Genomic DNA, 17,172 nt, shown 5'->3' with positions numbered 1-17,172 from the left:
TCGGCAAAATTGTTTTTGCAATCCCTTTATTGAGAAAGCGGTCAAATACCTGCTTTCAGGTGCAATGTTTTGACAGAAGAATCCATTGGAGATATCTAATGTCGTTTTATATTTTTTGCGCACAATGTTATTCATTAGTGCTGCACTATGTGAGTTTTGTACTGCAAATGTTTTACAACAGGAGTTAAGGTGTCTATAGTCCAAAACTAGACAATATGAATCGTCTGGCTTGGAGACAGGAAACAAAGGATTGTTCATTTGTGAGGTGCATGTTTCAATCACCCCTTCATATTCAAGTTGATCTAAGATCTCCCTGACTTGCTTTTTAGCTTCTTGTTTAACTGGGTACTGCCTTTGTGCAGTGGTCTGATTTTTTAACTGGATTTTGTGGTGAGGAGAGTCCTCATCCCACCCTACATGATTTTTGTATAAAGCAGGAGCTTGGGCCACTGCCCATTTTCTTGCCAATGTGTATTTTTTATGAATCGGAATATGATTCTAGAAGGCAGGCATAATCATTTCTTCGGCATGAGGGCACTCCCTGACAAACTCTGGTGACCAGTCTTTTTCAGCTAACAGGATGTCATAGCCTTTAGATAGTTTTTCCCAAAGGAGACCTTTTATTTTCCTAGTTTTATCTCCCTGTATATGTAATGTTATTTCATACAGTTTATGGGGCACACTAACTCGTGTGTCTGCAGTTTCCACCTGAATGTATTCATTCGTGTCCACTGTCTCCAGAAGATTCATCAGGATCTTGCGAGCTATGGTCACTTCTGCTGCGCTGTCTAGCATTGTCTGGGCCCACTCTCCGTTTTTCAGTGTGTCCTCAGAATTCTCGACATGTTTAATTTTAATACTTGCTACCTTCTTTCTGGGAAATTGTGATTTTTTACTCTGATGAGCAGGTTCTTTGTCTTTGGACTTGACGTGCTCTTCTCTGTGTTCTGACCGTCCTCTTCTTTCCGATTTCTGTGAGGAAGTCTGAAAAGATCGAGAGGGACGTGTATCAACATCTTGATATCTATCAGGTTTTTTTAAATTATCCCTATTTCTAAGGTTATATCTTTTCTCAGAGGGCTCCCTTTGGGGAGACTTGCCTCCTCGGCCAGGAGATCTTTCTCTCCGTTGAGGAGACCTTCCTCTGGACTGGAAACGTTTTTCCTTGGGAGTCTGCGCATTGGAATAACATAAACAGCAGTGTAGACTTAGGAATGAGGTCATCTAGGTCTCTACTGACTATGTTAAACTTAATTTAGGTTTGCCAGCTAGCTCAGAGGTCACTAGAAACTTTCTTGAATGAACAGGGAGGAGTGAACTTCCCTGATTTAGACAAGAAGGGATTCAGTTTCTGACAACCGCAAAAACATGACAACTTTGCTCCCTCAGAATAAAGAGTGTATCTCTAGATTCGTGTGAAAACAATAGGCAGCTATTTCACTCAGTCTACCGTGCATACTTAGTTTCACCAGAGTTCAGAGAAATAGAGAGATGGGCGTTTTCAATAAAAGGTGTTATTTATTGAGCAGTCTTCTTTCTCATGCAAGAGAAATTAATTGCCACAATTGCAATACTTATCATAAAGTAAAGTGCGTACAGTAGAAGTAGTATTATGAAATATTACTGTAAAAGCATTGATATGGTTTCTTAGCCATATGGTACTTTAAAATGGATAAAATATATACATACATAAAAACATTGACTAACGTACTCAACTGGTGCTTCTAACTACGCCTACCCTGGTGTACCTGACCTAAGCCTAATACTTGGGAAGGAGTAAGTAAGGAGCAGTTTAAGTTAAGTTGGTTAAGATTGTTTTGCCAAGAATCTGCATAAAGAATTCTCTTTAAGGGTTTAGTCAGCTCCGTACCTTGGTGATAGAATGTGGGAGGTCTGGTATATCTTTTCTTCAGGACTCGATCCCCCAGCAACCCGCAAGGGTGGCTGGAAACACCGGAGCTGGATTTTCTCGGCCGGAGAAAAAGACAGCGTCTCTCTCAGTACGTCAAAACGGGAGGGGCGGCTTCCGTGGGCTCTCGCATCAGCTGGGCTCTCGGGCAAGTAGATAGCCGCTCTGCTCCAAACCACTGTGTGTTTGCTTAAGGCAACTGTTGGTATATTTATACCTGAAAGGTGCCGAGTTTGACGTAAGGTTGGACATAAGATGTCACTAGGAACTAACAGTTCTTTCTGGACTCCAGGAGTTCTTGTTCAAATCAAAACAAAAGCAGGGAGGATTTCCCGGGCTGCTCGAGGCTTGGTTTGTTTAAAGAACGCGTTGTGCTTTCTAGGAGTCGATGGGAGTAGCCGTGCTGTGCTTTGGACTGCATGGGCTATTACTGAATATGGATATGATTCTTATGCCTTTATAAGGATATTATTGATTATAACCACATAAGGGCATGAATCGGTAATATCGAATTAGGGTCCTAGATAGAGACACAACAGTATGTATGATGCAACAAGCCTTGTCTAGGTCACAAAAAGAAACAAGGCATGTGGCATAGAAGGATGTTGGTAAAAAAAACAAGCCCTCGGCATTGCGCGCTGGGGAAAATTCACGCTTGAATGCCTTCACATTGCAGAAAATAGGATTATTATTGGTGCAAAAAAAAATTCTTGGCTTTGAATTACTGTAACATGGAGACATTTAAACGCACTAGGGTGACTAAAGATATAAACAAGGCTGAAGAATGGATAAAGTATGACAAAAAAGCACTGCCAAAGTAAAGCAATAGCATACCAGATTTTGCACGGAAATGCACTTCTTTTTGGGCGAATGTGCACATGAAATCAAACAAAATGTTGCCACTCTCCGTGAAAGAGCCATAGCTTGAAGTGGGCGGACTCATTGCCCCATGCCGTAAGGTGCAATGGCGGACGTAAAATCTGAATGACATTTGAAAAAATCAATGATGAAGAGGGCCAACCCAAAGCCCTTCTCTGTATGTATTTTTGTTTCACTGTTTACAAAAACAAAAAAATGAAGAGAGACTGGTCAGACAGTTAAATCTGTATCATGACCTCATAAAAACAAGCATTTACAATGCAACGGTCTCGCCTTTGCAAAAGTTAGAGCTATTGGCATTGTAAATGACAAATATTTTATTTATGTGTTGGTTTTGCAAACAGATAAATAAATGGCATTTTCATTTACAATGCCAATAGCTTAATCTCTCGCAAATGCCACACACAAACACACAGAGCCACACACACAGAGCCACACACACAGAGCCATACACACACACACGGAGACAGAGCCACACACACAGAGCCACATACACACACAGCCACACAGAGCTACACACACCCAGAGCTGCGGCAGGGATGAGTAAATTATGCGGCAGGCAAAGCCACATTATGTGGCGTAATGCAGCACACTTTATGCTAGTGTTATGCCATTATCTTGTCATTTTTACACTTGCTAAAACTACCTGGGCATTGGTTGCACCTCATTTTTTCAAGTTTAACCATCGAATATAGCAATAAGCAACGAAAGGTGAACAGTCAAGCTCTGGTAGGGGTCTTTCATGGAGCAGCAACATGTGCTGCTCCACTTTTAGTAACTTTGGGAACACTGAATTGTAAAGGTTGCCTGGACACAGAGATGATGCAGTCCGCCTGTAGGGCGCTATGGAGATCTGGTTAAAGAGATCTGGCCCAGTTTCAGGGGTGGAAAATGTGGTCTGGTGTGAAGAGATTTAATGGGGACTCATTAGAGAGGGGGTTAAGGAGGCATAGATGCCGGAGTTGTCTGGAGTAAAGAGGGGGTCAAGGTGGTCTGATCTTAAGGGGCACAGAGGCCGGGTAAATCGGTTGTTACAGACGGGTTAAAACCTAAAGCTAGTCTGATTCGTTGGTACAAGAGGAAGAGTTGAGGTGGTCTGGCTAAAGGAGCCTGGTTTTAAAGGGGTCTACAAGGTGGTCACATTGCAGGTCCAGCTGAAGTGATCTGGTTGCAGAGGGGTTAAAGGGGGGTCTGTGTAAGGTAGCCTGTTTATAGGGCGTAAAAGGGGGTATAGCGGTGTGGTTACAGATGGGTTAAATAGGAGGCTGATTAAGGAGGTCTGCGTCTACGTGGCTAAGGCGCCCTGGTTAAAAATATGTTGTTACAGACGGCTGAACGAGGGTCTGATTATGGTGATGGGTCAGAGGGGGTGGGGGGTTGATGTATAGATGAAATGTTCTGCATGCATACGCGCCCCTGCACACTTACCTCTGGATAGCAGTCCTTGGCCAGCAACTGTAGCATGGCTGTCTTCCCACCATGCACCTCTCCCACGAGGACCAGCTTACACCTCACAACTGCGGGGGCCTGGGGGCTGCACCTTTCTTTCATACTCTGGATGTGCTAAAGGCAGGGGCCCATCATGTGCTGAGGCTGGCCTCCTGATGGTGGTATCCCAGACTCTGCCGAGGCCTCTGAGGGTCCCGAGGCTGCAGTAAAGTGTGGAGGAGCTGGAATATCTGCGGGTCCCCCGGCTGTCCCGCTGCAGTGGGTCCTGTCTGAGGGGTGCTCTGACTATGCCACTGGAGCAGCGCGCCGAGGGCTGCCCGGCTGCTGGTGTTTGGGCTGTGCTACCTCTCAGGCCTGCCCCAGGGCGCTGGAGCTGCTGAGGCTGGGGAAGCTAGGGCAGCACAGCCGCAGCACAGGCTCTATGGGGGCCGTAGGGGAGCTGTGCAGCAGTCAGTCAGCCCTGGTTGTTCTCCGGGGGCATGTGTATGTGCTGTTGTAGTGACTCAGGCACTGTTTCGTGGGTTCTCCTGGGGGGTGGGGGCGCTGCTGACATGCACAGAGGAATGTGGCGGCTGCAGCTGCAAGAGGAATCCAAAAAGGGCTCTAGCCAATCCGGAAGCAGTGACAGGCAAGGGCACCGGCCAATATGAGGTGCGGGCTGCCCCCCTCCATTAATGCCTCGATTGCACACCATGAGACCAGAGGTGCCGCCATTCTTTTGTTTAGAAGTGTCTCGGGCACTAGCTGAGGTAAATAATTGTACCTACAGTAAAGGCAAAACGGACGTTATCTCACCAGTCAGCGTGGGATCATAAATCCCCCATACCACACATCCCACAAACCGAATAACCCCAAAAGTAATTTAGCCCCCAAAGAGCTCAGTGGCATTACTGCCCCTAAGACAATGTACCTTCAACAGTCTTCAATGGTAACCCCAAATTCCAAAACAAGCAAAGTAAACGAGCCTCTTTGAAATGTGTGAAACGGCGCTACGGAAACATAAACAAGCGCTCGCCATTTGTCTGTAAGCCCCGTCCTTTTCAGTCTGTGGGGCGTGTTTGTTTGACTGTTGTTTACAGCCTAGAAAGAAAGTCAAAAAACATGCCCCCCCAATCCGAAAAGGACGGGGCTTAATTTTCATGGAGCAAGTGAAAATTTAATTCCACTCTACTGGGAGGGATCCAAGAAAAATAAGGCCTGAAATCTCTCCGTGCAGTTGGCAGTACAAACAAATTCTCAGGAGGCCCATCTAAAAGAGGATCTCTGCTCCGCAGTGGCACTCCCCCGAAATAAGAGTCCGATGCGGAAGGAGGCGGAGGCCTGCTGCGCCACCCGGCCTGCTATTCTGCAGGCGCGGGGTAAGGGCGTGCCTTAATGCTGGCAGTGGATACAAATGATGGTGCCCGTCCTCTCTGGGCACGGGCGGGGTATCTATCACCGAGCAGGACCACGCAGGCTGGGGAGGCACATCAACACGGCCCCCGCGCGGGAGAGGTCGCCCTCTGACGGACAGGGCGAGTGGCGGCTTGCGTACCTGGTTGTGTTTGCATTAACAGAGGATGTTGTAAGGCAGCTGAAAGTCGATCCGTTTCTGCTGGAGGTACTTGCCTGAAAAAAAAAAATGTGGACAGGTGGCGAGAACATTTCCGACACACTGTTCCAAGTGGCTGTTTCAAAGGAAAAAATACACAACTTCATCGATTTTCGTTTCGCCATTGTCTGTAAGCCCCGTCCTTTTCAGACTGGGTTTTTTTTTTTTTTTACTGTTCAGCCAATGGAGAAGAGGGGATAAACAAAGTAAAAAAACACGCCCCCCAATCGGAAAAGGACCGGGCTTAGATCGAAAGAATGTCGTCACTGGGACCAATTCTCCAATGGCTGGCCACCGTTTAGGAGGCCATCCAATGGAGAAGAGGGGCGGGGCTTAACCTCGCTACTCCAAGTCATTAAGTCTCACCAGCGAGACTGCGCATGTGCGCAGCCTACGCTAGCCGAGACCTAATGACCAATATTACCAGCATTAGAATTATGCTTTAATTTCAAAGAGAATACTCCGTGTGTATATCTTGAATTAATACCAATGAAGAGTGTTGGCTTCATGGCAAACTTTGAAACTTGAGGCCAGAAGAGATAATTAACAATTTGAAATCAGAAAGGCAGCCAAGACTTGGCTTCCTAAACCCAAAACACCCTTAGCATAAAGGTCACCAAACAAGTGCTAGACACAAACTACATACACAATCAGTCACCCACACAAAGATAATAGGTATCAGAATACAAGATTATCTTGCACCTCTGCGCTTCACTTCACGCTTAAAACACAGATACAAGTTAATTGCCACGATAAGAGAACGCATAGTCTGGCCCTCGTGCACACCACCACAACTCTTCTCACATAAGCAACACTGAATTTATACTCTACCAACCTCGTAAACAATGGAAGTAGACTGCTAGTCACCTATAAGAAGCAAAACAGGGTTGCACCAGGGACATGTGGTACAATACAAATGCCACTACAATACAACTGGGCAAAATATACTAGCCGTGTTTGTAAACAAAGTGTTATCTAGTTTAAATTGTGAATCAATTGAGATTAGCACAATATACACACCCTTGAACATATAAAGGATGGACAGAGGGAACAGGGGGGTGGAGAGAAGGATCCTCTTGGCATTTCAACAACTCTTTAACTACTTGCAAGTGCATTTTTTGGGACATAAAAGTTTTAGGTGAAAAGGAGAAGCTCGCTGTGGCTCTCATTTCAATGCCTCATCAGGGGTAGTAAGCGTTATATAAATGCCATTTCATTTAAATGCTTCAAGCAGCACACATATACACAGACAGTCAAGCTAAACTTCGAAGAATGAGATAAGCGCCATGGTGATTTTAATAATGTTCGCTTTTTGTCCTTTCTTTAGACCTGTCATTCAAATGGAACCCATTTCAAATTACTTTTCTACTTCGGTTAATGTATATCTCCAAGTTTTATTCACGAAGCAAAGGGACCCGAAACAAATTATGTCACAATATTGGGGAGAAAAAAAGTACACTTAATTGCACTGAAAACCTGGAAATCTCTCGGAAAAGGAAAAAACAAACTTTCCACCTATGCCATCAGCTGATGATAATGGCCATGCAAAAAGTTAAAATAGAATATTATCATGCACAAAACAAGCACTCAAAAAGCGTATGTTTTTAGATACACCTTAAAGTTAACGGAGTGCATAAACATGCCAACTACAGTGACAGTGGGGTGACTTATAGCTTTCAATTACACACGAGTGAAGTTAGCAAGCCTCTGACCTTGTATACACATCACTATTTATATTTACCCACTCTGCTGTTCTCTTTGTACCTCTATTAATCTTCCCAGTTTGCATCCTTCCTGGGTCCATGTTTTGAAATCCTGCTTATTCACAGTTCCCTATCTTTTGTCAGGCCTTCCTTGATTTTTGAGCTTGGCCATTTAGGACTGCGTGCATAGGCTTGGTGTCGTTTCCTGATATCACAGGATATTGGGAAGGATGGGAGCGTAAAACCAGTTTTCTCCACCATATATCGCGGTACTTATAAGTCCCCATAGTCGTTTATTTTCATGATTTTAGTTGTTTCTCCAGGAGTAGCAGAATGTTGCACTGGTACCCTGCATGGGAACCCTGCGCCGTCCCTGTCGGGGAACAAGCCTATAGACCGTGTTCACCCTCCACCATACACGACCGCACAGGCCTAGTCTGTCACTTCCCAGTGATCAGGGCTTGTAAGTTTGCGTGCACCGCGTGCACTCTCCAGTCTCCATTACTGCTCGGCGCGCGCCTTCAAGTATGTATGTATCTTGGGATTTTGGCTTTTTGTCTGACGTCTGTTTGCACACATGTGCGGCCAAACGGGCTTCCCCGGCACGAGACAGACGGAAACACGCCGGGGGAATCCCACACCCACCCTCGCACCATGGCAACCCCAGTCACAGAACAGCAACAAACCTTTCGTTTGACCGCTAATGTGATCCGGCTGCATGGCGGGTTCCGATGTGCAGTTAAAAATGAATGGAGTAAACCAAACTAAATCTAACACGACAGGGCGTTTCTTAATATTCCTGTTTTTGCATTCTGTGGTTATTTTTTTGTTTAGAGTGAGTCAGCTGTGTCGAGTCTTGTTGCTAAGTGTAGAACTGTGTTTATACACTTTCGATGCACCTCAAGCCAAACTTTTTGGACATTCTGCAATCTGACCACCTAGGGCCCCTTACGAACTTGATTTGGTGCAGAGATATGTGACCGGATGACAGGAATCAGTTATTGGCCCAGAATTGAGATTAATTTTTGAACCCATTTCCACATGTTAAATTAGATTATTGCCCTGTAACAAACCCTTTTTCTTTCCCTTTCAGTCCCATCAAGTTTCCCAGGTCCTTGCATGATGAATTTCCCCAGTCCCTGTCTTTTCTTTGAATTCTTTGACTTCCAATCTTGTTTGTTGCATTATGAAACAGGACTACAAGTCCCGGAATTCAAAGAAAAAAAACCTGAACTGGACCAACACATCGCACATGGACCTGGTAAAGTTGGCAGATATACCACTTACCACCCTCTTAAAGCGGGTAATAAATAGAATTGTGGCGATTGATGCAGGTCAGGGGAATGGTAAGTAAGCAAGTAAATGTTTATTGTTTTTAGGTTTAAAAACCGTTACAAAAAATGCATTAAAAACAAATCTCCACAAGAGAAATTAAAAGAAAACCTTTAAAAACAAGAATTTTGATTAAAATAGTGGCAAAGATAAAAGACAGTAAAAATACAGATGGGGTATATTGTTCGTGGCAACTTGGTCCTAGCCCGAGATTTCCTCTTAGCCAAGTGCCTGGGTTGTTTGTTTCTGTTCTGCTAGTTTCAGGTATTTCACCAGCTTCCCATTTAGTGGCGGGAGACCAGGATCGAAACAGGCAAGGACGGCTTGTCTGCGTGAGCGGACTCCTAGTTCGTTAAAGGCTGTTTTCAGGGGAATGGGGGTGAGTGGTTGGTTATGCGACCAGAGCCTGAGGAGGCATGTATGAGGAGGAGGGGCCATTGCTGGGGAGGACAGGTGGGCACAGGGCTGTGCTTCTGCCCATAGCTCGTGGCACTGTTTAGCTGCACTTTTACTGGGTGCAGATCTGCATCCGGTAAAACCTGGGCCGTTTGTACCGACCTGGTCAACTCTGGTCAGGAAACACTGAACCACTCATAGTATTAAGAGGAGAAACACCTCCACCATACTCTTATTGAGGCCATATGTCTACACAGAGCTCTGTGAAGTCACGCCTGACCTGCGGTCCCTCCCCGCTCAGTCTTTTAAGTCTCGAAGGATGATGAAAGCAATTGGCTTTGCAGGATGAGCCTTTAAAATCAATGGAGATTCATTTATTCCCTCTAGCGCATGGGAATTCACAAACATTTCCCCAGGGGCCGCTAAGTTTAGTCTATGGTGTGACCAAGGGCCGCACTGATGCCAGCGGGGGTGTAAAGTAGGTGTAGGGGAAGCAATGCATGTATATTTAGTGGCTATCTTTAAAAATGAAGTTGTTCCTAGAGTTAAGGGCCTAGTTACTTCCTTTCCTTAACTGCAATTATCCTTTAAATAAGTATTTGCTGTATATTTAACATTTTTCATGTTAGCGCTGAGTCGAGTAAACAGCAGCCCTGTGCTGCTGCTGTCCAGGGGGCCACATGTAAAGGTCAGGAGGGCCGCATGCGCCCCCCACCCCCCGGGCCGCACTTTGAGTATCACTGCTCTAGCGGGATAAAGGTTTCCAACTGCGGGCAGGGCTGGCTTTAGGGCAGTGCAATAGGTGCTGCGGCACTGGGTGCTGACGGGGGGGGCGGGGGGTGGGGGGTTGGTGAAGCTGACCTCAGGTAGGGTTTAGCAATAACTTACAATTTAAAAGCAGCGGATGCAGACTTCCTTCTGTGCCCAGATATCAGGCAGCAATAAAAATGTCAAGATAAATTGTGATTAATGTTCCTGCTAGAGAGAGAGATCAGAGTTTTGTCTAGTGGCTGTTTTCACTTGCCATAAAGTAGCGCAGAGGGTTAATATGCCTGCTGCAAAGAATAGATCTGTTTTCAAAGTAGATAGCTGAGTGGAGTAGTAAAGCCAGTTTATACAAACGCTTTATAATCAATTAAATGTATGCAAGAGAGGGACTATGAAGAGATGAGGGGCCTTTTTGCTGGGTGGTAGTGAGGGAATCTGAGGAGGAGGTCATGGTGGAGGTGCTAAAAACGAATGTTGCGCTGGGCGCCCCTGATTCTAAAGCCGGGCCTGGCTGTGGGCTGTTCTATTAAACCCTCTCGGAGGTATTCTATTGACTGGAGAGGTATGAGCTTCTCCTTTACACACCTACGTGAAGTTAACGATTTGTGTCTCAGTTCTTATTTTCTTTCTGTCTTGTAGGGGGAACGAGGAAACTGACTACAACATTAACCATGTGAAACCTTACCCCCAGAGTAAGGCCGCAGCAGAAGCACTAGTGATTGCATCCAATGGCAAACAGGTAAAACTGGCACAGTGTTTTGATAGCATGATTTGCTGGAACAGTCTTTTCCCCTTTTTTGCTGTTTTGTATAGCATGAACTCAACCTAAAGTATTAGAGCACTTTAGGAAAGCACCAAATACATTACACAAGGACACATACATTTTTTAAGCACAGGGAGATTACATGATTTGCCCATAAATTCAGGTTGTAGAAACCTGACACCTAGACTCAAACCTGGTTCCCCGGTTCCAAAGTCAACAGCTTTGGCCGTAACATCACATTAGGTTTCGCCTTAGTATCTGTTTGTGCGTGTATTTCATGTTGGTAAACATTGTCAAGTAAGCCATTTTGTGCCTCAAAGTCAATACATTGTAGTCCTACTTCTATGTTTGCGTATTGCCCTGTTGTTTTGTTTTTCAACATCAGGTCACTCTATTTTGACCAATCAGATATCTTCATGCCTAAGCTGGCTCTCAAAGCCTGTGCCTCAACCGTTTTAGTCTATTTTATTTGAGGTATTTATACAGCATGGACCTGGTATTGTGGGGTTACAGACTCCTTACATAACAATGGAGTCCTTCTTTCATCTTACACAGAGGGTCACAGACTCCTCTTCAAGGGGCATTGGTTGAAAGGTTCCATGCCAGTCACTATAAAGTCAACTTTCACCCATAGTCAATTGCTGCAGATCCAATGATGGGAGGTAGCTGCTCTTGTCTGTGGGTAGGAGTACACAGTGCATAGAACCACTGCAGCAGATATATCTGCTCTGCAGATGAAGCCAAGCAAAAAACACACAGAGCACTTCCAGTGGACTAACAAATGGTGTGACCACCTCCCAGCCGAGCCGCTAGAAAAAACAAAAAAGTGGTGCATTTATGAGCACAGTGTGAGTAGAACATTCAACTCTACTCTACATCACGTAACCCTGAAACTTTGTAAATGACTTCAAGCACATCCTGCGACAGTGCATGTCTGATTAATGTGGTCCTTTATTTACTGGAGGAGTCATGTGGCATCTGTGTGGCACACATTAACCAAGAGTACTCATGTTGATGGTTTTCATACCATCAATCACTGTGATTATAGCACAAGATGGAGGCTCGCAACCTTTTTTGTTGTTGTTAATATACCATACTTCCCCTAGCTTCCATTTATGGCTCAACTTGGAGGGTTTGAAAGATTCATATTCAGTCTGACTAAGGCCCTGCTGTAGAACAATGGACTGACTGGAACTATTTTGACTGCTTGGCGTCTTTTCCTTCATGTCTGTCCCTTGTGATGTTTGGCTTGCACCCATCTTATACACACGGTAAAGCCATTTGTAGCTGTTATACCTGCTGCTCCTCCAGAGTGACTGTGGTGGTGGAATGTTGGTGATTGAGAGAGTCAGTAGAAGGATGGGCTGAGCAGCAGGAAGGCTGCTCCCTGGTGGGGCTCTACTTGATAACATCTATCCTGAATAAATCTACTTGCTTAATTTACATGGACTACGAGACATCCTTATTACAACAAATTTTGGCGACGATTTAAAGTGGAACCTGTACGTGTGAACTTGAAGCAAGAAGAAACCATGGAACCCAAATCTACAAAAAAGAATAAACTCTACTAAGAACTAGAGCTTAAAGAGACTGCACAAGTATGAACCATCAACAAAGCTTATGGTATGCGGTGTATCGGACAAACCTGCTGCCCTGAGCCACACCATTGACCTCATGACCGGTCGACCCCAGCACCGCCTGCTTGATCTGTTTACAGCTGAATACACCTTTAAACAGATTTGATTTATAGTGCATTGCGTACAACCAGCGACAAGCTATTTGAAGTTATTTTGGAGGACAGGACATGGCAGTAGTTGGTGACGCCAGCAGTTTTCTTAGGATGGTAGACTCTTTCAAGAGTGAAGAAGTGTTTCAGTGACATTATACACGCTTAATGAATAAAATCTAGCCGAGACTTTAATGTGTTGTCAGCTGTATGGCGCTGATCTGTAAAGCGAAAAGCAGTGCAACTTAGGTCTGTGAACCGGATGCAGGACTTGTGAAGTGTCTTTGGATTTATTTATTTTGCCCGCATATCTATTTTTGTGGATTGCGCTGGGGACATTGCTGTGTCGTTGCGTACTGGCAGTTGTTAAAGTGACGCAGCATTTGAATAGGCCGCGAGGTGTAGCACGCATGCTCTTACCTTCTCCAAAGTGTCGGGTGAAGGTGTCCGATGGTGCTGCATTGACCTCGGCAGTGTTCTCTTTATTGTTGGCATAAACACAGCACCCTGAGTAGCATCAACGTGCCCGGAGCCATTTGGTGTTCTTCATGTCGGCATGAAGCCTTCTTACTTGCTGCTTGGTGTTTATGTATGCTTCTCGTTGGCCACATTGTGTACTCCGTGTTACGGAACAGCAGCAAGTGTTCAGCCGATAGTCCCTAACATTGAGGTAGTAATGTAAGTCTGTTCCCATTGAGCACGCATGAATGACGGAAATAATGAGGCAATGCAATCCGAAGGAGTTACCCTGAGCTGGCATCATTTTCTTGTGAGGATGTGTTTCTAAATTACATCTGAGTCAGTGCCAATATGCAAAGACAGGATGATTTCAGTGAAGACCCACATAGTGGGAAAGAGGCAAAAAGTTTTTTTTTAGATGCTGCTCCATGTGATGACCATATCTCTGGGAAACTCCATATGGAGGCTAAGAGGGGCCCGGGTCTCATTCAGTCTCAGGAGCCGCAGGTATTTGGGGCAAGTTAGTTCCCTGAATTCCGATGTCCGCAAGGTTAGGAATGGCCCCCATATCACAGAGAATGACCCACTTTAGTTAGACAGGGAGAGGGAGATTCGTTCCATTCCAAGAATATGCCATAGCCATTGCATCCAGCCTAGATTTCGAGGCCCACTGGAGGGGGAGTGTGTGATTTAGAGTTTCGAGCGTTTGTGGACGCAAGGTAAGATTGAGGGCTTGTGATTTATTAACATTTATTTTGAACCCCGACGTGAGTCAGAATGTTTCTAATTCATCAATCACTGCAGGCAAAGAGGTCAGAGACTCCTCTAAGGAATCTATAACATTGTCCGCATAAAGGCTTATAAGGTTCCTCTCCCCCACCTAATTGGATACCTTTTATCTGCGGATTGGTACAAACTTTTTGGGCCATAGGTTCCATGTAGAGGGCGAACATCAGGGACGACAGCGGACACCCCTGCCTCATACCTCTACTGATGTCGAATGGAGTGGAAGAGCAAACTTTAACCTGAACTACAGCTTCCAGCTATCTCCAGATTCTGAGGGGGTTGCTGTTCTCTTGTGTATGCGCTCGAGTTCCAGGACTTGACGAGACATTGTTCCCATCTTGTACCGGTGAAGTTTATTGTCTGCCGCTGCTATTACTATAAACTCCCCTCTAACTACCACTTTCAGAGCATCCCATAAGGTAGAGACTGTGACCTCTGGAGTGTTCTTAATCTCTAGGCAATCTTTAATTATCTTAGTGATTTGGCTACCACCTCAGGGCGCTGGAGCAAAGCGTCTCTGAGTTGCCAAGTTCTGGAATAGGGGTTAACTGACCGGATTGCGAGAGTCAGCGTCATTGCGGAGTGGTCTGATAGGGATTGCGGTTCAACATCAAAAGATCGAACCAAGGCAGTGGTCTCCTGGTTCCCCAATAAGTAGTCAAGTCTGGCATACGTCTTTTGGCCATGAGAGTAGAAGGTGAAGTCCCTATAGATCGGATGAGACGCTCTCCACAGATCCATCAGTCCCCTGTCATTCAACCAGTTCAGCTCCTTTAGAGAGACAGCCCCGGTCTGGCCTTAGCACTGCGTGGATCTATCCTGGTCATTATCGAACACTAGATTTAGGTCTGCATCCAGCAGTACCCTTCTATCTTGTTGGCCCAGGACCTCAGTTACAGCTGTACGGAGAAAGGACTCCTGCCCTTCATATGGGGAATATATGGTGCAAACTGTGATGCTACAGGATCCCAAGGTTAGGGAGTATGCAAAAAATCTGCCCTTAATCTCTGCCTGTTTGGGACCTACTCTCACCCGAAATGACAGAGAGATTAAAACTGCTACTCCCGCCGTCTTGGATGGGAGGGATGAGAAATACTGATGTGGGAAAGCCTTGGATCAAAGTCTGTATTGGTCCTTAGGGAGAAGGTGCGTCGCTTGTAATAAACATATGTGGGCTCCCAAATTTTCTAAGTAAGAAAGGACTGTGCCCCTTTTCGACGAGTTGTTGAGACCCTTAACATTGAGGGAAACAATCCATAATGTGTTTGTCATAATAGTTACAATGTGGTGTCATGCTTGTCCTTGCCATGTAGTGGGTTGTTCCGCCCTTACAGTGGCCGGATGTAAAAAGGAAAAGTTCAGATGCACAAAAGTAGGGAATAAAATATTGCACACGAGTAGTGACCACATCCAGAAAAAAAAAAAGACCAACAGGCCCAATAAAACATTAACAATATGGCAGGCAAGAAACACTGTTCAAGATACGTATCTCCATACAATGTTGAATGACAAAGGAGGTAGTAGTGACCTTGCTCTTCGCTCCCTGCCCAGCCCCCGATGGTGCTAAATGGAGAAAGGAGCAATAAGGACTTGGAGACTTGCAAATGTTTTCATCATATTGCTGATGGCACAGCAGAATCTCCAGCTCTCTAACAGTAGTCTCTGGATCTGGGCGACAGCCAGCTATGGGCGACCGGCCACCGCCATGATTTGCAGATTCTTCGCTCACAGGGTCAGATCGGCCTTCCCGGAAGTGTTCAGGAGCGGATTCCTGCAGATCAAGGAGGCGGCTCGCTTCTTCCACCAAATGGATCTGATGCAGTTTCCCCCCCTGGTTAAATACGATTCTGAAGGGGTGCTACCATGAATAGCCAATCCCTTTTCTCGGAGGCATGAATTAATAGGTCGGAAGGCCCTGCGTTTTTGCAAGTGGATGCTGCTAAGTCTTGATACAGGACCGGGCACTGACCCTGGAACTGGATGAGATGTTTTCCCCTGGCGCATTGCAAAATGTTCTCCTTCAGGGGGAAGCCGTGGACGCAAGCCAAGCTATCTGGCGGAGGACCCTCTTGGGATCTTCTGGGCCCCACCCGGTGGGTGCGTTCAATCTTGGTCTCTGTGCTTGGAGGAGCTTCCAGAAGGGCTCTGAACAAGTCTTGCACAAACGTGGTGATGTCCTTTCCCTCCGCCCTGGGTGCAACACCTCAGATGTGTATGTTTTTACACTGGGATATATTCTCTAGGTCCTCTGTGTGAGCTTACAGATCTAAGTGTTGGTCCCTAAGGCAGAGGATCTCTTGTTGGAGCTGCTCGATTTCTTCATCACGCCTGTGCTCTTGGTTTTCCAGCGTGGAGACACATTCGCCTAGCTCATCAACTTCTCGGGTGGACCTCTCGGAGTTCTCCAGCCAGGTTAGTTTTAATGGATCGGAGGTCTTCGAGCAAAGAGGCTTCTAGATATGGGTGTGTGTGCGGCTCCTCTGTGTTCGTCATGTCTATGAGCTCCTCCGTGGGCCCTAGTGTGTCTGTGTCACCCGCCTGTGCCCCTGACTCTTGCAGAAGCATGTCTTTCACGTTTCTGTCCCTCTTGCCTTTACTAGAGGCCATGATGGTAGGTAGACGCTGTACGGGGATCCCCCTTTTAGCAGGAGTAGCAGTCGTTGAGTGAGGGGGCCCAAAATACAAAGAAGAGACCACCAGGAGTGATTCTCCTCACCAGAGTCCTGAGTGCGATACAATTCGCTGAAGTACGGCACTGAGGAACCCACACCGCACGGATCAGCAGGAGGAGGGATGTGCAAGAGTGTGCAACGTAGTGGTGCTAACTGGAGCCTTATCTACACTTTTCTCAGGGAGCAATGCAGCCTGTGTGCTGATGCAGGAGCTGAGGCCGCCCAACCACGGGACCGAAGATGGCGTATTGCAGGAGCCCATCACTGCTTCTTTGGGCAATGGGGAAACGACGTTGGAAGCGAGGGGAGGCGAGCATTGTAAGTGCTACAGTCCTCCTCCTCGCCTTCTTTGCGTCAGTGGTCCAACATAGAATAAGGGCCACCCAGATCTTCCTCTGCGGTCACTGACTGGGCCAATGGGAACAGCAGGCCCTACGGGGAAAGAGTCTCACAGGAGACGTGCCTCTTTGCAGCTCAGCCATCTCCGGTCTGCGCTGCAGAAACTCAGCTGTGGGTCCCCGGGAAGCACGGATCTCCATTTGTTCTGGCGGGCTTCAGTAGCATTAGCCAGCTAGTTGTGCGCCGCCTATGCCTCTTGCTGCGGCCCGATGGCGCAGTCATCACGTCGTTTCAGGGAGGTCAGAGAGGCAGGGTTGTTGCCCCGGCTCTCACAGGGCGATTACCCGCCAATCCGCCCCCTTAGGGCCCGCCAATTCACAGCAGTCTAAAGGGGCCGTCC

General features: G+C 46.3%; 1 protein-coding gene across 3 annotated transcripts in view; it reads left to right on the top strand.

The window, feature by feature from the left end:
- Positions 1-17,172, top strand: part of HSD3B7 (hydroxy-delta-5-steroid dehydrogenase, 3 beta- and steroid delta-isomerase 7) — a 496,942-nt gene that overhangs the window by 470,343 nt on the left and 9,427 nt on the right. For all 3 annotated transcript variants that reach the window (XM_086932049.1, XM_086932050.1, XM_086932051.1), the window contains exon 5: positions 10,667-10,766. In XM_086932049.1, the coding sequence (XP_086788175.1) occupies positions 10,667-10,766 (100 nt within the window). The remainder of the gene's footprint in view (positions 1-10,666; positions 10,767-17,172) is intronic.

This window comes from Lissotriton vulgaris, chromosome 7 (genome assembly GCF_964263255.1).
Source record: "Lissotriton vulgaris chromosome 7, aLisVul1.2, whole genome shotgun sequence".
Classification (NCBI taxonomy): domain Eukaryota; kingdom Metazoa; phylum Chordata; class Amphibia; order Caudata; family Salamandridae; genus Lissotriton; species Lissotriton vulgaris.
The sequence above is the reverse complement of the archived record's forward strand: the minus strand, read 5'-3'. Positions and strand labels throughout refer to the sequence as shown.